The sequence below is a fragment of the Sparus aurata genome, chromosome 19 (assembly GCF_900880675.1).
Source record: "Sparus aurata chromosome 19, fSpaAur1.1, whole genome shotgun sequence".
Taxonomy (NCBI): Eukaryota; Metazoa; Chordata; class Actinopteri; order Spariformes; family Sparidae; genus Sparus; species Sparus aurata.
Genome location: NC_044205.1, coordinates 1,527,349 through 1,551,469, shown reverse-complemented (window position 1 = coordinate 1,551,469; position 24,121 = coordinate 1,527,349). Strand labels below are relative to the sequence as shown.

The 24,121-nt window shown below is 41.9% G+C and overlaps 1 protein-coding gene and 1 long non-coding RNA gene across 7 annotated transcripts in view; one reads left to right on the top strand and one right to left on the bottom strand.

Annotated features, from left to right (window-relative positions):
• Window positions 1-24,121, bottom strand: part of LOC115570251 (phospholipid phosphatase-related protein type 5-like) — a 304,040-nt gene that overhangs the window by 128,384 nt on the left and 151,535 nt on the right. For all 4 annotated transcript variants that reach the window (XM_030398710.1, XM_030398711.1, XM_030398713.1 and 1 more), the window contains exon 4: window positions 148-324. In XM_030398710.1, the coding sequence (XP_030254570.1) occupies window positions 148-324 (177 nt within the window). The remainder of the gene's footprint in view (window positions 1-147; window positions 325-24,121) is intronic.
• LOC115570253 (uncharacterized) lies at window positions 11,289-14,756 on the top strand. Of its 3 annotated transcripts, XR_003981726.1 has the most exons (6): window positions 11,315-11,361; window positions 11,633-11,691; window positions 12,565-12,696; window positions 12,792-12,883; window positions 14,023-14,088; window positions 14,180-14,756. It is a non-coding gene; the product is annotated as an uncharacterized LOC115570253 (long non-coding RNA). The 3 variants fall into 3 exon arrangements; XR_003981724.1 differs by lacking the exon at window positions 11,633-11,691 and having other exon boundaries at window positions 11,289-11,361; XR_003981725.1 differs by lacking the exons at window positions 11,315-11,361; window positions 11,633-11,691 and adding an exon at window positions 11,776-12,051.

Here is a 24,121-nt window from a genome sequence, read left to right as displayed (position 1 = left end):
GGTCAACTGAGAAATTCTGTAACCTCTTCTGTATGCGTGCATAGCATATTACGTATATCAAAAGCTGAAACAGACTGTATGTATGTCTCCTAAATATTCCCCATATCTAAGTACCTCTGTCCTACATAAACACACAGTGAGTCTCACCAGGAAAGTGGCGATAGCAGTGCCAATGATGAAGCCTGCGATGACGTCTGACCAGTGGTTGCGGTATTCAGCCACACGATTGAGACCGGTGAGAAATGCCAGACACATGAGCCCGAGAGACAGCACTGGCTTGGCCAGACGAGTGCCCTTTGCCTGCACCGTGCATGTCACATACATCTGCCAGGGAAGAGGGATGCAAGGATTAGATCATCTGAACTCTTTTTTTATTTTTTTTGCAATCACATTTTTTAAATCTCATTCAATCAACAAGATCACACAAAACAAAGTATTCCATGAAATGGCAGTCTTTTCACATACAAAAACAATATTCCTAAGACATAGGAACGTGCCCTAGGATATGGTATGACAAAGGGAGAGGGAGAACACAAATCAAACAACAAAAACAGCAATCAATTAAAATGAATAAATAAAATGTGCATGGGGTTTCCAAATAACAAACCAGAGAGACAAGGTGGGGAGAAAATTAAAAACAACATGGCAAAAGTATACACTGTTAGATCCCGAGTTTTACTCCTGTCCAGGAGGCACTCGACCAGCTCTTCATCTCCGCGTTACATAATGCGGCCATGATTTGCATAAACCTGGCCCTGCTGCGGAAGTGGTATAAATACATTCAGCGCATTAGCTTCGGTGGTTTTTCCGCTGGCTCTCAAGCTTTGGATAGCATCTCTTAGAATAGTTTGCAGCTAGCTAACCAGTCAACCAGTCAGCTAAACAGTCATGTCTCCTCTACATCGCTCATGCATCTTTCCTGGATGCCACAGAGTGCAGGGTAACGGCGCTGTTAGCTTATTTAAGTTTCCTAAGGAGGACAACGTAAGGAATTTTGTCAAGAAGAGCTACTGTGGAGAGTTTAAAATCACCACCATCACCCGTCTCTGCAGTGTCCACTTTACCCCCGATAGTTACAGCAACTGTCACCAGGTAAAGTCTGGATATCTGAAGAGTCCGTTGACGCCGGTCAGTGGGGCCGAACCGAACCTCTCCGTCCCCGGCTTGCATCCTCCCATTCCGCCTACAGCGCATGCTCTCGGCATTATGTGCCCGCCTGCGACCGTCCCGCGGACAACAGGTATCTCATCCGGCATTATGTGGCCGCCTGCGACCGCCCCACCAACAACAGGTCTCTCATCCGGCATTACGCGCCTGTCCTCATGCTAAAAACGTGACTTCTCGCACACGTGACGTCACTCCCCGAGACGCAAGAAGAAAGCAAAAATATATATTTTTACTGAGGTAAATGACAAAAATAATAGTAACGCACAGTGATTTGAATAAGTAACTTTAATCTGATAAGTGGTTTGGAAATATTACTGTGTTAGATTACTCCTCACTGAAAAAAGTGGTCAGATTAGAGTAACGCGTTACCAGCATCACTGCACAGGCTCGGCTCGGGTCGGCCTTGATTTTTTTTGGGCCAGATCTAAGCTCTAAGTGTAAGTGTGTGCTTATGTATGTTATAAATATTGTACATTTGAGCAATTAAATGTATTTTGCTGAAGGTGCAAATCCTGAAAGTGATTTTACACCGTGCATCCTGTCATGCCCATGTAATGTTAGCAAATGTTATTGCATTTAATCATGACATGATTTGGACTCATTCCCTGAGTGGAGTCCATCTGACAGCACAATGATAATCTACAGGTAATATTTTATGTGCACCAATAGCTATGACCAGGAATTATATGTAGACTGGGGTTTTACTTTTGTGTGTAATGTAAAACATGGACTGTGAGGAACGAGGCTGAGCACTATCAGTGTCTGACTCAGAGTCAGTTTCTGCCTCTGATGGCTCAAACAGGTCGGGCTGGGTCCATCCGATGATGCTGCTAACTTCCATTGTTACTTTAGGTTACGTCCTTGTACAGTACACGGAGGAGGCTCCCCTCCCGCGCGTGGTTCCAGCGCCTCTAACTGACACGCCCCCAGCGTTTCACAGCAGAGAGAAGTGCTTGTTTTTCCATGATTTTGAGACCTAATTTTATTTACTTGGCAATTTTTTTAATCTTTCAAATTTGGCTCAGTGGTCAATGACACATGTTTCTGTGGTGAGACAAACTCGTAACACAAATTTATTTCTGCTTAACACGGACTTTAACACTTTCTCATGACCTCAGTTCAACACCGTTTCTTTACTGATTTTCATTAGATTTCTAAACTTCAATACATCATGGTTACACCTTACACATCCTTTTACTTTGCAAAGTTAATACTTGATTAGGGCCCGAACAGGGAACCTGCAAGGACCCTATTGTTTTTCGAAGGATTATTTATTAGGGCCCGAGCAAGTCTCGGCCTGTGAGATCCCTATTGCTTTTCTAAGGATTAGAATGGCCCGAGCAAGTCTCGACCTGCGAGGTCCCTATTGTTTTTTGAAGGATTATTAGGGCCAGAGCAGGGAACCTGCAAGGTCCCTATTGTTTTTGTAGTGAGTCTTTTTTTTTTTTCCTTTGCAACAAATAATCACATTTTTTCACTGCCAGAACGTACCCCAAAACTCACCAAACTTGGAATATACATCACAACTGGTGAAAAATGTTAGAATCTATTGTTGTCCTGAATTTCCAACAGTAGGTGGCGCTATAATCGAGGGAAGTGCGTTTTAGCTCATAACTCCCATATACTTTATTGCACATTCAAAAACCATATATCCTCACGTTCAGTGAATTGTGCTGAATCTCTATATAGGCCACGCCCATTTCCGCTTGGCCCAAAACTTGTCACACAGCATCTGTGGACCCTCCTGACAAGAAGTTATTAAAAGAAGTTAGATATTCCAAACAATACTCAAGTTATTAAATAACAACTTCCTGCAGATTTCGTTCCAAACAGGAAGGGATGTATATCTCCACATTGGTATGTCCGAATGACATGAAACTGAGGTTACTACTCCCCCATGACCCGCTCTGTGCTCTGTGCAAAATCTTAGGCGATGACCACAAGGTGGCGCTCTTTAAATTGAATTATTTTATATCTCCACATCGGTTGATCGGATTAACACGAAGCTTTGTACAATTATTGTCAGTGCCCTTCTGCGGACAGCTGATGATGGGTTTACCAATCCGCCATTAGGTGGCGCTCTGGTGCCAGTTTAATTTTAGATTTGGCACTGTGCCCACACCATAACACCTATAGCAATGAAATTCATAGGGGTGGTATAGACTGCCCCCTCTAACTCACACACCAAAAATGACAGCAGGTGGCGCTATTTTTCAATACAAAAATGTTTTTGGCCCATAAATCCCACAGTTATCAAAAGAATTTTGATAGTCCATAAAACGCGCAAAATATAAAACAACAACTTCCTGCATATTGTGTTGAAAACAAACAATCTTGCATATCTTTATAAAATAGTGTCTGATTATCACGACTGATGAGGCTTTGTGTAAAATTTGGTGCAAATCAGCCAATAGGTGGCGCTCTGGTCGCAGTCTGATTTGTGTCAATGGAATTAAATGGGAAAATCTTGAAATCCTCTTCGAAACTCATCGACTTTCAACTTTTTCTTGTGCTTCATACTTTGAGCTACAGACACCATTCCACCTTTCAAAGAGTCAGAAGGCCTTGACCTATGGGGCATGTATTCAGGTTTTTAAAATCTTGCACAGTTTTGAAATCATCGCAGTTTTAGTTTTAAAGGATTTTTAGGCCGTCTGATTCTATAATGGGTGTGTATTGTGTGAGCAAGAGTACGTGACATCATCGCTAGAGTTGAGAGCAGCTGGAAGAACTGGAGAAAAAATTATCTTAAGCTTGATTTGGATCCCACATCTTTTGCTTCACATAGACACTATATACATAGAAATGTAGGACATCTTGTTGGCTTTCAGCTGATGGTGGTATTTCAGATGTAGGACTTACACTTTTGGCTGTAGAAGTCCTAGAGCGACAAGCACTCCAGCACCTCCTTAAGCTGCGATGTTAATTTTGAGCCTAAATTTCTAGAGGAGAGCAGACCATACTTGTTTTGTCTGTCACTCTGCCACCCCCATTTTTCACCCTACACAAATTAAAAAAAAGCATGACAGAGTTCAGCAATGTCTCCTTTGACTCAATATATAAATATTTTGCCATTAACGATTACATTTCTTTCAAAAATCGCAGGAGTTTGGGAAGCATTTTTACCATTCATTCTTATGGAGACATTTTCAACTTTGGCTCTGCTACTGCTTCAGCATATGTGCAGCCAGAGAAAGTGTTCACCTTTTTAAGCTCTTTCAGCCCTCTTACTTTTCACCTTTTCTGCCTTTTCAGCTTTTTAAATATTCATCTTTCTTCATCTTCAGCTTTCATCATGCAGCAGGTGACATCTCACATCCCATTAGTTAAACAGTTCTTCGCTGACCCGGGTGGATTCTCTGGATTTTTTTCAAGATCTCCCAAGAGAACCAGTGTGCTTGATAGAGTGGTGGGACACAGATTCCTAAGAGCAAGCACAGTAAGATGGGACTTCCATATCAGTGCTGTGAACACTGTGTTTGAGCACATCATCCAGTGTTTTGAAACCATCAGGGGAGTTTGAGCCTACCACTGTGGGGAAAGCTGGAGGGTTTGTCAGGCTACTGGACAATGATTCTTTCAGCTTCTTCCTGAAACTATTTCATTGCATCATGCCTCGTGTGGACATTTTCTTCAGCCAGCTGCAGAAGCGGACCATCAACTCAGTCTTTGTCCGGGCAATCATGCAGCAGTTCAAACAGTTTTTCTGACTTCAGTGACATTATTTCATACCGGCAGTAGCAGGCAACCGACAGCAGCATGCCCCGACACGAGCGGCCTGCGAGGGCCCATTCATCGCTGAAGCTTTAATTCTGATTGTGACCATCAGAAACAGAGTGACAGACAGAGCTTTGAGTGTAACACTTACTCTTTTTCACACACGCAGCAGTGCTGCCATTTCCTCTTCACTTCCTCCTCCGACTCACCCTTAATATAATGATTTAACACTCTTTTAATGAATTTATGGCAAACACAAAGCAGAGCTTTGATATATTTCAGGAGCATTTCATGTAAAATGTCCATTTCTCGTATTTGTGTCTGGCAAGAGTGTATGAATCTCAACTTTTCTGACACTCTCTCCGTGTGTGTGTGTACATACTGGTATTTATATTAGACAGGAGTAAATGGATCTCAACTATTTTAAGAACACCCACCAGTACATATATGGAGGACAAACAAAGATATATGGAGGACATGACAGAGGGACACTAAAAAAGAGATGTGATGAAAGGGATTAAACAACTTTGGCTAGAGTAGGAAAGGCTTGAGGCTTTAGTTTACAGTATATCTTTAAAAGATTCAGTAATACTGAGCCAGGTTTCTACAGAGTGAGGTGGTTTCCAACGAGTTGCAATCATTTTCTTGGCAGCCGTCAGCCCAGCAAAGATATCACATTATTGGATTTTAGAAAGTTTAAGGGTAGACAGGTCATTCAGAGTCAATGTACTCACAGTTACAGGCACAGTAACATGAATTAATTGGACATAAGGCACACAGAGGGTCGTTAGCAATCCTCATATTGTGCAGTCTGACAGGAGTGAGGTATGTCCTATCTATAAAGTTATAATGGATTTGCTGCTGGTCTGGATTACACAAAACTAGGGAAATGTCAGACCACACCTCATGCCAATCAAATTCCTGGTCTAGTTCTGGGCAGTCTCGCTCCCAGAACTGTTCCACTGGAAGTGAGAAGCGGTCTGGGTAATCAAAAACTGATAGATCTTAAAAATCATACCCTCAGTCTTAGTCTGAACTGTAAACAAGTTCTGATCTTGACTGTAAGTAAAAGAAAAACGAAGAACCTGGCAGATTGAATGCATTTTTGATATCAGAGAAAGAAAGTAGTCCATCATTATTAAAAATGTCCTGTAAATAATGGACTCCCTTTGTTCCTACTGTGGAGCTGATATAGACCTCCCACCTATCAGAGGAGCTTTATTATTAAATATTGGAGAAAAGGTATGCCAATTGTGATCTTACAGTGTGCTTCAACCGTTCTCTAAGTTCTGATTAGACGAGAAATGATTGGGCCAAAGCATAGTTGGCACTGTTAATTAGAGATGCGGACAAAAAGCACATCATGGAGAGACTGAGGCTCTACTGTGCTCAGGGTTCGTACATATTTTTCAAGGTCAAATTCAAGCACTTTTCAAGCACTTTTAAGGGTCATTTTCAAAATTTTCCAGCACTTTATCGCTGTGGTAAAATACATATGTACAGGAATATAGATAGATAGAATTACTTTAATGATCCCAGACTGGGAAATTATTTACTTATATACTTATACTTATAATATATACTCATGATTATTTTTTTTCACTTTTTATTACAATTATGCACATTGTATTATGCTGTAAACATCTAAAATCATAATAGCAAAAACTTTAGAAATTAAAGTAAAACACAAAGTTTTATCCAAAAAAAGGGAAGCCATGGCGTTCTTCAGGTACACTTGCATTGAGACAAAGAGAGACCTGAGAGTACCCTGTAATTTATTTTGACATAAACTTTTATAGGCTGTTCGCTTATTCATCAAAGTTTATTAATATTGAACGTGTCATCAGTCAAAATTGCATCAAATTCACCTTCTCCTCAGCCATCCCTCTCTATTACTACCAGGCTGCATGTGTAATGATACACACACACACTGAGTTATAATGTCAAGCACTTTCAAGCACTTAAACTAAAATCCAAGCACTTTTCAGACCTTGAAAACTAGGGATGTCCCGATACAGCTTTTTCACTTCCAATACGATACCGATATTGCAGCCTTGAGAATTGACCGATACCGATATCGATCCGATATCATATCAGCATGAATTATACATATTTTATTACTTATTTTGTAGTGTGGAATGTTAGAAAAGGCTTGATCAAGTGATACTACTCAGACAGAGAACAACAGTCAGCAACAGGGTTAGGAAAACTGACCCATTTATTATTAACCAATGGGTTACATACATTTTAACCTTCAACATAAGAATATTCTACAATTGAATAAAATAAAAATAAAAAACATTTGAAGACCCTGAAAAATGATCTCAATAAAGCCAATAAAAACAAATTATACTTTTAAAGTTTAACAATTCAAGTTCACTTCAGGTATTTTTTACTGTCAGTATATGGTGGGAACAACTGAGGGTGGGGACAAAAAAACAAACAACAACTTCAACACAATATTGTCCATTGTCCAACTGCTCAAAGTTAAGAGTCCACAGCTCAAATTTCACTGACTGTGCCCAAAACAATGTGGTCATTGCTCTTAGTCTTCACTGAAAAAATAGAGTGTCAACAAAATAAACATGTTCTCTAATACACTCTAATAACAAGAGCAGAAAACAAATAATAGTCAGTCAGTTAACTAAACTGCTGACTACCCTTACTACTCCTCCATCTCCACTTTCTGCAGTCCGAGCATGATGTGGAGATTCTTTTTTAAGAAGATAAGCATTTCGGCATGCTTTGCTGTCAGCCTGCTCCTGTGCTCCTCAATGATAATTGACGCTGTGCTAAAGAGCTTCTTGCTCTCGACACTTGTGCAGGGAGCACAGACGAACTTAGCTGCTGTTGCTGCCAGGGTGGGGAATCGAGCTTGGTTGGCTCTCCAGTAATGTAAAAGATTGTTCTTACGTTCAATAGGAGCCTCACAGAGGTAGCTCTCCATTTCACTGATTGCCCCTGGGGTGATCTGCTCAGAAGGACCTGCTGCTGTGCTGCTCTCCTCCAGTATCTTATCGAAGATGATGCCAAGGCTGCTGCTTGCACCCTCCATCCGTCTTGTTCACTGGCTCGGACACAGTTTCATCAGATGGAGGCGTGGTCTTCAGCTCTTCTTCTACTTTCACCGCTGCCTTTAATGCTGCCTTTGCATGTCCCAGGTTTTCCGCGTTTGTGAAGTACCTGGTATAAATATAAAATATATAATATTTTAGAGCTTTTCAAACCCAGTCCCAACACATTCGTGCTCACAGAAAGAAACACAGTCACACACAGTCATGATAATCTAAACAGTGATTCTGTAACCCACTTCAACAATTTCATATCACTATGGGTGCAATGTTTATCCATTATAATGATTTCTTCATTTGTCCAATAGTTAGTTATTATCTGTGCAATATCTTTTAACTGTGAAACACTAGAACAGTACAGTTTTCCTCATATACATCATATTAGGCCAAATAAATGTAACAATTTAACATAAATTCCATTACCTGTCTTTATACCGTGGATCCAGCAGTGTTGCCACGGTGTAGAGGGGCTCAGATTACACATGCCTGAAACGTCTGTGGACTGCATCCAGAAGGGTGGCTTTCATAGTTTGGATCCCCTGGTCATCTTCACTCTCGTTACTGAGAAACCGTACCAGTACATGGACAGACGGGATGACATTAGCTGCGGTAGCAGAGGCGGCACTGACAAGAGTTGTTAGCTCTTCAAAGGGGTCAGAACCTTTGAGGTCTTCTCTAACAGCCCCCACTGGTTTGCTGTTAAAATGGCTGTCAGAGTGTTCTTGCCTTCAGATGAGTAGACATGCAGTGGCTGTTTTTGATGAATGAGGCTGTCAATCATGTACTTGGTACTGCTCCATCGTGTCTGGACATCCTGCTGGAGACGTTTTGGTGTGACGTTCAGCCCTATTTGTAGGTCTTCAAGGCTTGAATAAGCCTTGGGGGAATGTTTAAAGTGGCCCACTATTTAAACCCGTTGGCTAGTGCATCACTTACAGCTCGCTGTGACAAGACCCCTTCATGGACTACAAGCTGAAGACTGTGCACAAAACATCCTAAGCTTGGCACACCTAACTGATCCATAGCCTTTCTCATTTTAGCAGCATCGTCTCTTAAAACGACATGGACCTTCTTTTTGTAAATCTTCCAGTCACGCAGCATCTCCTCCATGGCGTTCATGATGGAATTAGCTGTGTGTGAACCTCTGAACTCGCGTGCATGTAACACTGCTCTCTGCAATGTAAAGTCAGTGTCTATCCAGTAGAGATGCACCGATCAGGATTTTTGGGGCCGATCACCGATCACCGATCACCGAAAGCAGTATCTGCCGATCCCGATATTGCCGATCACCGATCACAGCGTCAAATACATAAATTCTTCTATATTATTGTCTTGTATAACTTTCATATATTTAATTAATGATTCTTCTTACACAACATTGAAATTGTATTATTAAGTATAAAAATTAGGAGATGAGAAAGTATCATGAATTGACCACCGTTTTATTGCAGGCTGAGGCAATGTGCAATATTTCACACTCTAGAGACTCTTAGAGACAACTTGGACTCAGCTTACATAGAGTAACTATAGCTTACTAGTGGGAATGCATGCAGTCAGGGTGGGAATTTTGTCAGCTTTGTTAGCGGCAAGTCCATTTGGCCTTCAGTTTTTTTTTCAGGGGCACCAAGGCCACATGACAGGGCACAAAGGCCACTGGGTAAAATGTGTTGATTTACCTTTCAGACTGATACCATAACATCCTAATTTATAATAAGACATGGATTGTGTATAAAAACATTTTTTTATACCAAAATCAAGTTAAAGTTACATTAGAAATTTGTTTTTGTTAAGTAGGGTTAGGGTGTGACACCTCACTGAATATTAGTTCGTTCGTTCGTTCGTTCGTTCGTTCGTTTTCTTCCGCTCTATCCATGCGGGTTGCGGGTGGTGTTACTGCTTTTATACCACCTTATTCAAGGTGGAGCGGGGGTACTGGGGCCAAATCCAGTGACTCTATGGGCGAAGGCCAGGGTACTCAGCTCATCGCAGGGCCCTTACTGATGGCAGTGGCTGCCACGAAGGTGCCAACTGCACATCAGGAGCTGTTGTTGTTGGGGTTCAGCATCTTGCTCAAGGATGCTTCGGCATGTAGCTCAGTCCCGCCCCGGGGAGCCAGGGATTCGAACCAGCGACCTTCCGGTCACTAGTCCTCAGCTCTACCCACTTAGCTACAGCCGCCCTGTATATTAGTGTTATTGAATATTTCTCCCAATAGAAATTCCCCAAAATTATGGCAAAACACATTTTTTCCAAACAAAAAATTGTAGAATAACCAGCAGGAGACCACTGATGTGTGGAGTGATTTTGGTGACACTACACTCTGAATAATAGTGAAGTTATTGAATTTTTTGTGGTTTCTCTTTTCGGTGTTGCACTTTGTAGACGGTCCCTGCGCCCTCGTCTCACAGCTGGCTGACCATACAGACCAGAGTTAATGTCCAGACGCTCGTTTGATTAACATACGCCCACATAGCAAGCGGGTCCGGGCCAGATCCGGCATCAAGCCGGCACCTCTGGCCTACATCTGGCATGGCAAATAGTATGTTAGCCAGATTTGGGCCAGGTCTGGCAGTGATGGCACCGTTTATGATATGGCATGCCAAATGTGGGCCAATCGTGGTTAGGTGTATGTGGCCCAGATCTGTAACAGACAGGTCTGGGCCAGATCTGGCATCAAGCCGGCACTTTTGGCCTATTTCTGACCTGGTAAATAGAATGTTAGCCAGATGTGGGCCAGGTCTGGCAATGATGGCACCGTTTATGTAATGGCATGCCAAATGTGGGCTATTTGTGGTTAGTTGTATGTGGCCCAGATATGTACCCTGCTGAAAAAAGTCAGACAAACCATTAGGCATATTCTATTGGTTTCTAATGGTTCCTGGTGGTTTCTAATGGTTTCTAATGGCTACTTATGTTGTCCTAATGGTTTGGTTTGTTTTTCTAAGGTTCTAATATCTCCTACACAAATCTACAGGACTTCAACGGTCCCTACTAACGTTTCCTACGGGAGTCTAATGGTTCCTACAGGAGTCTTCTATAGGAGTCTTAATGGTTCCCACATAAGTCTTATTGGTTCCTACAGGCGTTTCTATACACTGAAACAAGTCAATCTAAGAATAAATAATTGTAACATAATTAATCCTGTGATAATAACAATACAAAACAAAGTTTGTCTCTAGACATGAATATATCAAGTTGTGAATTATTCTACATTTGTTCAAAACACAAGTCATTTTGATTGTTTTCCCTAACAAGCTGTATGTAAGCGGATCAACAAATCTTCTACACTTTGTATTTACTCCGACTGCCCTCCCCCCCCCCCTGTGGTGCATTCTGGGTATTCGCGCCAAACGCCGGAGCAAAGACAGAAGGAGAAATTTGAAAAATGGGAGACTGAACTGTTAAGGTAAGAATTTAGTTAATGTTATTGATATAGTTGGTTACTTACTACAATCTTTCAGGTTTTACACTGTTGTAGAAATAAGTAAAATAACTGGAGGCACTTGGTGTAATTTGTAATTAACAACAGTGGCTTCAACAGACTTCTGTGTAACTTGAAACAAATGTTAGCAAGTTTTAAAATACTTGCTTATAATGTAATTTGAACCTGACGTTTGCAAGTGACTATAATTTAAAGTAAGCATGGATGTGTTTTTCTTTCACATTACGTTAATCAGACAGCGCTGGGTGCCGGTTTATGGCTGCATGCAGAACCAGAGTGATAGAGTAAACTAACGTTAGTATGCATTTCTATCTATGGCACTGTGCAGAATCCCTCTCTATCGGCTAACACCGGGGGGGGTTAGCCGTTAGCCAGGGGTGTTCGCGACACACGGCGCCCCTCGGTAACTCCTCACTAACGGCTAACCGTTAATGGCTAACACCGTTAGCGAGGCAGTAGCCGTTAGCGAGGGGCGCCTGGTGCCGCGAACACCCCTCGCTAACGGCTAACACCCCGGTGTACGGGGCTACCCCTCGCTAACGGGGTTAGCCGTTAGCTAACCCCGTTAGCGAGGAGTGTTAGCTGTAAGTCGGCCGTGTGTGTTTGGGTTTGTGTGGCCGGTTTTTGGTCGCAGCGGTGGCTGCTAACTAGCAGGTAACTTAGCCTACATCTAGGTTGTTAAGTTAGGTCTGCTTGTTAGCCACGAACCGCAGCAGAGGGCAGAGCGAGCCACGCTGCAGGTGATACACCGCGCCGAGTTCTCAAATAGAGAGCCCACTATACAGGGGGCAGAGTGAGATGCGTGCTGCATAGACGATCTCTTTAGTGGTCAGTTACTATGTCATTGTGTGCTTATCAGATGATTAATCGTGTCAAGCACACTGGTGAAGGTATGCAAAAACAATTGTTGTGGGGAAAGTGGACACATGTTAGATTATTTCAGTTTATGGACCAGACAAAAAGTAATTTTTGGGGGCAGAGATTCTGGTCTTTCACTGAAAAAAAATGTTGTGACAGCCCAGTCTAAAATGCAGCAAAAGTAAGCCTGATGAGGCTGTCAGAATACAATGCATGACTCTGTTCTGTTTTTGTTGCTCTGTGTCTCTGTTATTCTTTTTTTCTGTATCTCAAGATGTTTCTCCATCTCACTTCTGACCTCTTTTGCAGATCAAGGATGAATTATGGAGGATCACACTAAAGCCACTACAGTTCACATTACTGGGGAAGTTGGACCAATACACACCCAGGCTGTTGAGCCTCTAAGCTGTTGGGAAGAAACTTGATGAGACCTGTGACATGGTAAATGAGGCATGTACTTATTGCAGTTAAATAGTTAGTTATATATTAGCATTCTGATGTTTGTACTTAGCATGATCTCCTTTCTTTTTTTATAGCACAACAGCATTGAGTCCAGAAGAGAGGATGTGATCAGAGGCCTCATTCTCTATCTTGGTGAAAAACAGAGGAGCTAATCAAGGCCTACAAGGTAAAGAAAACTGTTTCAAAGCCCAGCCTGTTTGAGATGAGGTTGTGCAATCCAGAATAGCTGATGGCTCAGTGGTATTTTAATTATTTTTTTCTTTTTTTTTAAAGAGTGCCTATGTAGAAATGGATGGAATGTTATGATTTTAGCATCTAATTATTAATGATTTAGTAAAAGTTGGAAAATCATCAGATGTGGATGTTATCCTGCACGGAGAGCAGGCTGCTGCTAGCACTGCTAACGGTAGCCACACAGCATGTCAGTGGTCAGAGAAGATGACACATTTCATTAACATAGTTCAGTTCATTAATGTGTGCCACTAAGTGCCAACTATATCAGCATTTGGTTGTTGAACAGTGGGATCAATGGTATCTATCAAACAGCTCCTCATTTAAATAAAAACGGAGTTCAGTTGTGTTCAGTGATGATGGAGAAGCTGCTGCTGCCGAGCTAAATGCCATCCCAATGTCTGACAATGCATGGAACATGACGTATAGCAACAGCAAAAATATTAACAGTAATGATAGCAATAATAATTATTTGGGGGGGTGCAGCTGTTATTTTCTTCTCTGAGGGGGGGATGTTGTAGAAATTTGTTTGGCAAGATCTGCAAGCAGGCTGATGTGAATGTGTGTGTGATGTGGGTACTGAATGTGGTTATGCATTGCTCCGGTCGAGCACTTATACCGGTATGCCAGTTTACTCTGACATAGGCTACATCCTTATTTTCATTTTCTATGTCGAAATACTGCCGGACTCGCTGCCACATTTTACACTAGATTACACTATTTCTGGTGACGACAAGCGATGTTTGAAACATTTACATGACCAGTCGTTTAATCAGGAACATCCCTAGTGCTTTATATGTGTATTCTAACAACTTAAATTGCAGCAATGTGATTGCATTCGTCATCACAAAATTTAAATAAAGTAAAAAAACTGTTAAATAGTTTCATGAATTTCTTTTCCATTCAATGCATGGGGGGGGGGGGCATGTTAATGGCCAAACACACTGATGGCTGTTGGAATGTAGTGCCAATCATATTTATTGGCTTGTCATCAGATGTGTCACTTGTGAACTGTACTGTGATATTCATTAATTTGTGTGTTTGTACGTGTGTGTCTGACTTCTGATGCCACAGACCAAGAAATCGAGACCAGGATTACAAAATGGTTGCAGAAAGCACCTGTTGGGAACAGCGGAGGAAGTGAGTAAATGAGAATAATGGACAGTGAGAGAAGCTCTCATGCGTAATGCATTTTAGACTTTTGATCTGAACTCTCTTCACCTTTTGTAAGGTGCTACTGCTGGTGGAACACATGGAGACGTGATGTTTCTATGCATGGTGTGAAAGTCTATGCCAAGTTGTTTTGTCTAAAATGTTCAGTTGGTTTTTAAACTGAAGATATGGCAGTGAATGTTAAATTCGTAATAATGTTCTGTAGACTCTTGACATGTTGTGTTTGCTGACAGATATGTTGTAAGTATATGTTAAGGTATTATGCAACATTCCGCTGCATTGTATGTTTTTGAACAGTCTATGCTAGTGGCTCTCAACTGATGGGTCAGGACCCAAGTGGGTCGTACATGTGAATGGAAAAATCTCAGAGTTTTATTTTGAAGCCTATAATTTCTGATACTATGCTTTTATTATAAAGGATGTGTGTTTACCATGAATGCAGCATGGCTGCAGTCATATACTGCCAGCTATACAACTTTTCAGTGTTAAAATGTTGCCGCTTTTGAATTGTGAAAAAAGTACTGAATGTTCCGATGCATATTGCACTTATCTGATAACACTTTGCATTGATTATTCAATATTGGAAATGTATTTTGGAAATTAGCTGTGAAAATAAAGTCATTTGTATAATTGTACCTCTGTTGTTTTTTAATCCGGGCCAGATGCAGCATGGATTAGACTGACGTCTGGCCCAGCTCTGGTCCACATGGGGCACTTGCACTTGGCTGACATACTGCAAAGAATGACGCCCCCCCAGTGGCCCAGATCTGGTTAGCCAGAGCTGGCTCACACATGGGCCAGCTCTGGGCCAGTTGAGGTACTTGCACTTGGGTGACATACCGCAAAGAATGACGGCCCCCCAGTGGCCCGGATCTGGTTTGCCAGAGCTGGCTTACACATGGGCCAGCTCTGGACCAACTGAGGCACTTGCATTCGGGTGACATACCGCAAAGAATGACGGCCCCCCAGTGGCCCGGATCTGGTTTGCCAGAGCTGGCTTACACATGGGCCAGCTCTGGACCAACTGAGGCACTTGCATTCGGGTGACATACCGCAAAGAATGACGGCCCCCCAGTGGCCCGGATCTGGTTTGCCAGAGCTGGCTTACACATGGGCCAGCTCTGGACCAACTGAGGCACTTGCATTCGGGTGACATACCGCAAAGAATGACGGCCCCCAGTGGCCCAGATCTGGTTTGCCAGAGCTGGCTTACACATGGGCCAGTTCTGGACCAACTGTGTGTGTTTGCAGTTGGCCCAGAGCTGGCCCATGTGTGAGCCAGCTCTGGCAAACCATATCCGGGCCACTGGGGGGCCGTCATTCTTTGCGGTATGTCGGCCGAGTGCAAGTGCCTTATGTGGGCCAGAGCTGGGCCAGACCAATTTTGCTATGTGGGCGGTTGTAGCTCGTTGTCTACCTTACTATGGTAGAAAAGAGCCGTCGTTTGTGTTTTAACAAGGTTTCACTTATGAGTTATTGGTCCAGGAAGTTCGAATCTGTGAATATATTACCAACTTTACCGGACTAAATCCTACCACGTAAGTCAGTTACGTATCATGTCAAAACCGGCTGCGCTTGCTTTCGCACCTGTGCTGTAAGTTTCGTACTTCTGTTTTGAGACACTGCTGCTGTTTGAGAGGCTTTCACGTGAGATCATCGTGATGATGAGACTCCACCTGCGCGAACCGCGGACTCACTGAAGTTACTGTGAGTGACTACTGTGCACTTAGGTGGCTGTAATTAAAGGCAAGCTCGCTACGCTGACCGGGCCAGGGGCACAGAGGCCACTGTGGCCGTATGATGAGTTTTTTTTCACGGGGCATCAAGGCCAAAGTGCGGGGCAACGGCGGCCATTAAATTCCCTCCCTGCATGCAGTTAATGCACTGTCTTTATACTTAAATGTCATCTGATCGGCCTGATGTGATCTATTTTGAGAACTCCGATCAAAACCGATAGGGGCATTATCAGCCGATTGCAATCGGTTGCCGATCGATCGGTGCATCTCTACTATCCAGTGCGCTGTCAGACTCAATAAGGACAGTGGACGATGGTCTGAGCTCCTGATGTTGGTGGTGATGCTAACAGCATTTGCTTTCTCCACATGTGCGGCAATACACTTTTGAACTTCTTTATGCATCTGGGGTATAGTTTTCTCGACAATGGAGTGGCGGCTCGGCATAATGTAGCAAGGCTCGAGGTGCCCAATTAAGCGTTTAAACCCGACATTACTCACCACCAACAGGGGCTGGTCATCGAGCAAAATAAATTGGGCTATCTTTTCTGTTATAGCCAATGCCTTTTTGCCGTCCCATGGGAGTTTGTCACGGTTTGCAAGTTTCGACCAGCGTTGGTCGTTTGAAGGAGCCAGAGGTTTGTTGTTTCTTCGCCTCGGTGGTCTTGCAAAAATCCTCATGCTGGTTTTTGTGATGCTGCTTCAAATGCGCGATGAGGTTAGTCGTATTAAACTTCCCCGGCTCAGTACCACCACAGGAAACTTGTGCATGACAAGTTTTGCAATCAGCTGCAACATCTTTTTCCGACTCTATGGAAAAATACTGCCACACAGCCGACATCACTTCTCCTTGCTACTTTGTTAGCAGTAGCACACACACGCTGTTGTTGTGATCACGTGGGCTCTGCATGCATCCAATACGCAGAGCCCAGGTGATCGCAACAGGGGCTGCTGAATAGAAGTGCTGGAGCGGAACGGAATGGACTGCTTGTATCGGAGATTTTAGATGCAGTCCGATATAATCCGATACTCATTTTTTGGCTGATATCGGACCGATATCCGATATCAATATCGGATCGGGACACCCCTATTGAAAACACAACATTGAAATTCAAGCACTTTCAAGGATTTTAAAGCACCCGTACGAATCCTGTATGCTGCTCTCTAAAGAATGCCAGGAAACTGAGATGGACGGATCAAACCAGATAAGCAGAGGCCTCAAAACAAATGACCAACAGCAGAGTTAAAAATTGGGAGCAGAGAGGCCGCCGTTTTCCCTCCGTCTTTGAAGAATGGGTTAGGGTTAGGGTTAAACCGGGCCGCTTTCTTTTCCATACACATTTAGAGGCTGCAGATTGAAGTTTACTCCAATAATCAGATGGAGGAGAGAGAGGGATCATGGGCCTGACAAAATGTAATAAAAGGTTTTAAAAATGTCAAGCAGATGGCTAGGTCTAGCACCATGGATATAATATCGCTGTCTTGTCCTGTGACTTTGAAATTTAGATTTTTGGTTCAGGATGTTGTTTCTTAAATTAATTTATTTATTTTCGGACCAAGTTACTCGTTCTGTGAATTTAAGTGGCAAAGCAGAATCTAGCCTTTTGAATTTTGCTTCCAGGTTATTAAATTGTAGAGACCTTGCTTTCTGTGTATTAGAACAGAACATTATAGCGTTACTGCTTATGAAACCCTTTATCGCGTCCCATAAAATTCTGAGGTCATTATAATGAACCATTAATTGGGTCTATAAAAATCTTGAATTCTAAAATAAATTCAGTGGTAAAGGATTTATTTTTCAATAAAGATGCATTAAAGCGCCATCTAGCTGTACATAGTGACAAACAACCAAGTGTATCCCAGGCTGTACCCATGGCTTGATGGAAAGCTTGATGGCACTTGACTGTAAAGTTGCTGTAAGGGTGGGAAACCATTCTGGGAGAGAGCGCGTGAGATGTTTGATGGTGTTGGATCCTTCCTGCCCCTCTTTCAAACCAATGACATGGATATTGCATCTTCTGCTTCTATCCTTCATATCTACCAGCTTCAACTCTATTTCCCGTAAAGCATGCTCATGGTTATCAAGAACGCTGGAGTTACTCTCCATTTTAGTTTTATAGGTCCCATATTATGAATAACGCATTTTCTCTGGTGTATACATATATGAACTTGTCCTCCCTGAGCCTACCAACTCCCAGAATGAGGAAAACAAATAAGTCCTGCATCGTCTCTGCAGCCCACCCACTGGTAAAACAGCACTTCTACAGGCTGTTCGGATTCAGCTCCTTTCGTTACGTAATGAAGGGAGAGATTTTCATAGGCCGGCCTTCTCTGTGTGATGATAGGAGATATCCAAGAGGGGGGCGTCCATCCCTGTGGTGAAGTTCAGTGTGTCCAGCGGTAAGATAGCAGTGTTTCGCAATGTCGTCACTCGGTGCCTATATTCGGTCACAGCTACAGAACAACAGAAGAGAGAGTGGTTGCGTTTCATTTTTAACAACAACGTTCCGGCTACGCTTCCTGTTAGTTTGTATCTGTGTGCTAACCACTTCACGTCGGACTGCTTCAGTAACAAGGGTCAGTACAAAGCTGGCTTTGCCTCGACACTGACCCTCGTAAAAGGATCAGTCCCAACCATAAGGGACCCAGCAACTGCACCCAAGCCACAGGTAAGTGTCGCCAAGTTTTTATAGTATTTATAGTTGCCTATGAGTATGGTGAAGTCAGCTTGAAATTGACTAACTAGTTAGCTCCGCTTCAGTCTGCTATGCAATGGCTTCTGAAGCCAGTTTAATATTAATATTAAGAGGGAGCTTGGTTGTCACAGTAAAAAGTCTGGAAACGTGCAGACTGGAGACAGAGACTATGCGAACAGTGTCCCAGAGACTGCGTTGGAGACAAACACAGCTTTCGCTAGCTGTAAGCCATTAGCTACATGGTAGTAAATGTAACAACTTATACGAACAAACTAAGTAACATATTCAGACACACTAACCATTTTAAAATGTCCTGCTACAGCCACAGAGTCTGTATGCAGCTTACCTCTGCTGTTTTGTGTGTGTGAGGCTGCTGTGTGTGTGTGTGTGGTTTGTGTGTAAACTGAATACTGCCTCTGATTGTCTTAGGAACTCTTACTCTACCTTAGCCAATCATCATCAGTTATGCAGTTGTCTCGCCCCTCCCTCCTCCCTCCTGTGGCTGAGAGCCGTGTTGGATGACAACAGCTTCAGTGAGTAGCTTCAGTTAATAACGCGCCACATTTAATTATCGGTAACGGTAACGGTGTTGTAATGATGGAAATAGTAAGTTAGATTACCTGTTACTGAAAAAAATAACGCCATTAGTAACGCTGCTTATTTTAACGCCGTCATTCCTATTGCAATACACTATCGTCTGAATAACCTCAACCACCACAGCATTGTTAAATGTTTTTTATGGTAATTTCTAGGAGATGGGTGTTTGAATCTTTGGCAGTCTCATGATTTGATTTGATTCCAGTGGCGTCCGGAGACTGCTCCAGCATTAAGCAGCGTCTCTGCAGCACTGTTATCTCTATTGTCAAATAAAATGGTGAGCAGAAGTTTTTGAGGTAAAACAGACTGCACAGAGTTATTTTCTTCAGTTTGTTTAACATGTTGAATTGTACTCTGTGTACACAAACAATGTTCTCAATGCTCTTGTTCATGAGTAGAGACCCTGGTGATACTACGAGCAAAGTTTCATGTTGTGTCGAGCCTTCTTAGTGTTCTAAAAATAGCAATTTTGATGCTAGCGTGTCATGCCCCTAGCTCTCCCGTTCAAAATGAACGTGCCCAAAACCGAAACTACGGTAAATCTTAAAAGTGCCTCTTTCGTTGTAATTATGCTTTTACACGAAGGTTTGACTCATATTCAATCCCAAATAAAGCCTCGGTTGCTTATTGGTGAGAGTTTCGCTTTAAAAGGGTGAAAAAAGGATGAAAAGGTGAAAACTGTAGAGTAAGAGGGCTGAAAGAGCTTAAAAAGGTAATGAAGGCTAAAAGGGTGAAAAGTTAAAGACTGAAAGAGCTTAAAAAGGTGAAAGAGGAATGAAAAGGATGAATTGATGTAGAGTAAGAGCACTGAAAAAGCTTAAAAAGGTGAAAAAGGATGAAAAGGTGAGAAGCTGTAGAGTAAGAGGGCTGAAAGAGCTTAAAAAGGTGAAAAGGGGATGAAAAGGATGAAAAGATGTAAAGTAAGCAACCGGAGCAACCATGGAGCAAGCCAACAATATTTCCTACATTTCTATGCATATATCATCTATGTAAAGGAAAAGATGTGGGATCCAAATCCAGCTGAAGAGAATTCTTTCTTCAGATTTTCCAGCTGCTCTCCACTCTAGCGATGATGTCACGCACTCTAGCTCATGCACTACACCCGCATTCTTCAGATACACATGCTGGAGAAGTAGCAGAGACAGAGATGAAAATGTCCCCATAAGAATGAATCGGAAAATGCCTCCCAAACCCCTGCGATTTTTGAAAAAACTGTAATGGTTATCGCCCAAATATCTATATGTTGGGTGAGAGGAGACATGGCTGATCGCACTCATGTCGTTTTTATTTCTGTCGAGTGAGGGCAAAAAGCGAGAGACAAATCAGGTACCGTCTGCTCTCCTCCAGAAATCTAGCCTCAAAAAATCCAAAACTGTAAGTCCTACATATGAAATAAGACCATAAGCTGAAAGCCAGCAAGATTTCCTACATTTCTATACATATATTGTCTATGTCAAGTAAAAGATTTGGGATCAAAGAGAATTTTTTCTCCAATTTGGCCAGCTGCTCTCCACTCTAGCGATGATGTCACACACTCTAGCTGACGCAATACACACCCATTATAAAATGAGAAGACGGGCTAAAACCCCTTAAAACTAAAACTGCGATTATTTCAAAACCGTAAAAGATTTTTAAAAACTGAATACATCGCCAATAGTTCAAGGTCTTGTGACTCGTTTAAAGTTGGAATGGTGTCTCTCGCTCAAAGCATGAGGGACAAAAAGAGGTTGAAAGTTGAGGAGTTTTGAAGAGGAATTGAAGATTTTCCCATTTAATTCAATGTTAATGTTTTTTTGGAAAAAGCTAAATTTCTGAAAAAGTTGAAAAGTTAAAAAGTTGAAAAGCACAAGGCTTAAAAAGCTAAACATTTTAATAGTTGAACGGTTTCTATAGCTGAAGGTATGCTGAAGTTGTAGCAGAATGAATTAAAAAAAAATCCCCATAAGGATGAATGTGAGAAATTTTGCAGAAAAAGCAGAATATTTCCAAAACTATAAAAGATAGAAAAGCCAAAGGAGGAGATAGGTGCCAAAAAACGTACGGAAGAAGAACAATAAATTCCAGATAGCATTTCCTGCGAAAATACAGTGTGAGTGCTAAAGGCTGAAGCAAAATCTGCTGAATGTACTGCCAAAAAGCTGAAATGCCGGAAAAGCTGAAAGGGCTGAAAAGCTGAAAAAGTTGAAAAAGCTTAAAAGGCTGAAAAGTTAAAGGCCGAAGCAGTTGAACAATTTGAACATTTTAATTGCTGAACAAAAAGTTGAAGGTTTGAAAGAGCTGAAAAGGCAGAAAGGTGAATATCTGAAAAGGCTAAAAGCTGTAGAGTAAGAGTGCTGGAAGAGGTTAAAAAGATTTTTAAAAAAAAAGCTGAAAAGGTGAAAAGCTGCAGAGTAAGCGGGCTAGAAGAGGTAAAAATGGTGAAAAAAAGGCTAAAAAGGTGAAAAAGGATGAAAAGCTGTAGAGTAAGAGGGCTGGAAGGGGTTAAAATGGTGAAAAAAGGCAAAAAAGAGCTGAATGCTGCCATCTAGTGTCGCGACAACAAAAAGGTAATTCCAGCGGTCGGGTTGCCAGGTTTGGACAGGGCAGGAGGATTGAGCCGCCTCCGTTTCCTCCGTTTACTGGGTGTGGAGGTCGATGGGTCACGATCAGTATTCTCATATCTAGGATCAACGTGATATAATGAAAATAAGTATAGCAGAGGAGTTTGACCGACAGGTAACGTTAGCTAAGTTAGCAAGTGAGTTAGCTTACCAATCCAGGAGAAAGTTAGCCATTTCCGCGTGTGTTTTGATGCCGTGGAAATCTTTTACCTGAGTCCCTCGAGCGTATGCTTCACCGATATTTACTCTGGTTTTTGCTCTTCTCCGGTCACTCAGCTGCTGGGACAGATAACGCACCGTTCGCTGGGGCTCTGAAGAGCTTGCAGACTCCGCCATTTTACCCAGTGTCAGCCTAGCTGTGCCAAGCTTTGCCGAGCATTGCCGAGGTTGCGAAATTGGCAACCCGCAATGCCGGCCGCTGTTTGGCTGGTACGATGTAAACAGGAAGTCATTGTCGAACCCGTCAACATTTCTTAAATTATTTATTTCAGCCTAAATATAATTTTCCAAGGAAACGCATTACTTTTAATCTGCGCCCCTCTAAACGCCCCGTGGATGTATTATTTTTGGAAAAATATAGCTTTTAATAAGCATATTACATATTCAACCTTTAAATGCTGAAAGAGCTTAGAAGGGTGAAAAAAGGATGAAAAGGATGGAAAAGGATGAAAAACTGTAGAGTAAGAGGGCCGAAAAAGCTTAAAAAGGTGAAAAAAGGATGAAAATGTAAAAAAGTTAAAGGGTGAAAGAGCTTAAAAAGCTGAACATTTTAATAGCTGAACGTTTCTATAGCTGAAGGTATGCTGAAGTTGTAGCAGAATGAAATTTGAAAAATCCCCATAAGGATGAATGGGAGAAATTTTGCAGAAAAAACTGAATATTTCCAAAAGTATAAAAGATAGAAAAGTAAAGTAATAGCAAGAATGTCATTAAAAGGCTGAACATTTTGATGGTTGAATGGTTTCAATAGCTCAAAATTTGTAAAGAATAATACATTCCAGAAGAACAATAGTGTGAATGCCTTTAGCATTCACACTAACAAGACAAATTGCATTTCCTGCGAAAATACAGTGTGAATGCTAAAGGCTAAAATGAAATCTGCTGAATGTACTGCCGAAAAGCTGAAAAAGCTGAAAGCTGAAATGCCAGAAAAGCTGAAAAGGCTAAAAAGTTAAAGGCCAAAGGAGTTGAAAAAGTTGAACATTTTAACTGCTGAACATGAAGTTGAAGGTTTGAAAGAGCTGAAAAGGCAGAAAGGTGAATATCTGAAAAGGCTAAAAAGCTGTAGAGTAAGAGTGCTGGAAGAGGTTTAAAAGTTTTTAAAAAGCTGAAAATGTGAAAAACTGTAGAGTAAGCGGGCTGGAAGAGGTAAAAATGGTAAAACAAGGCTAAAAAGGTGAAAACTCAAAGGTGAAAAAGCTTAAAAAGGTTAGAAAAGGATGAAAAACTGTAGAGTAAGAGGGCTGTAAAAGCTTAAAAAGGTGAAAAAAAGATGAAAAGGTGAAAAGCTGTAGAGTAAGAGGGCTGGAAGAGGTAAAAATGGTGAAAAAAGGATGAAAAGATGTAGAGTAAGAACACTGAAAAAGCGTAAAAAGGTGAAAATGGATGAAAACGTAAAAAAGTCAAAGGGTGAAAGAGCTTAAAATGGCTGCACATACGCTGGAGTAGGAGCAACCATGGAGCAAGCCAACAAGATTTCCTACATTTCTATGCATATATTGTCTATGTAAAGTAAAAGATGTGGGATCCAAATCCAGCTGAAGAGAATTCTTTCTCCAGATTTTCCAGCTGCTCTCAACTCTAGCGATGATGTCATGCACTCTAGCTCATGCACTACACATGCATTCTTCGGATACACACGCTGGAGAAGTACGAGAGACAGAGATAAAAATGTCCCCATAAGAATGAATCGGAAAACGCCTCCCAAACTTCCGCAATTTTTGAAAAGACTGTAATGGTTATCGCCCAAATATCTGTATGTTGAGTGAGAGAAGACATGGCTGAACTCGATGATGTCGTTTTTATTTCTTTAGAGTGAGAAATGAGGGCAGAAAAGCAAGAGACAAATCAGGTACCTTCTGCTCTCCTACAGAAATTTTGCCTCAGAATTAACATTGCGGCTTATCAGGGAGCTTCTCGAGTTCTTGTCGCTCTCGGGCTTCTAAATCCAAAACTGTTCCTACATCTGAAATAAGACCATCAGCCGAAAGCCACGATAATTTCCTACATTTCTATGCATATATTGTCCATGTCAAGTAAAAGATGTGGGATCAAAATCAAGCTGAAGAGAATTTTTTCTCCAGTTTGGCCAGCTGCTCTACACTCTAGCGATGATGTCACGCACTCCAGCTCACGCAATACACATGCGAAGAAG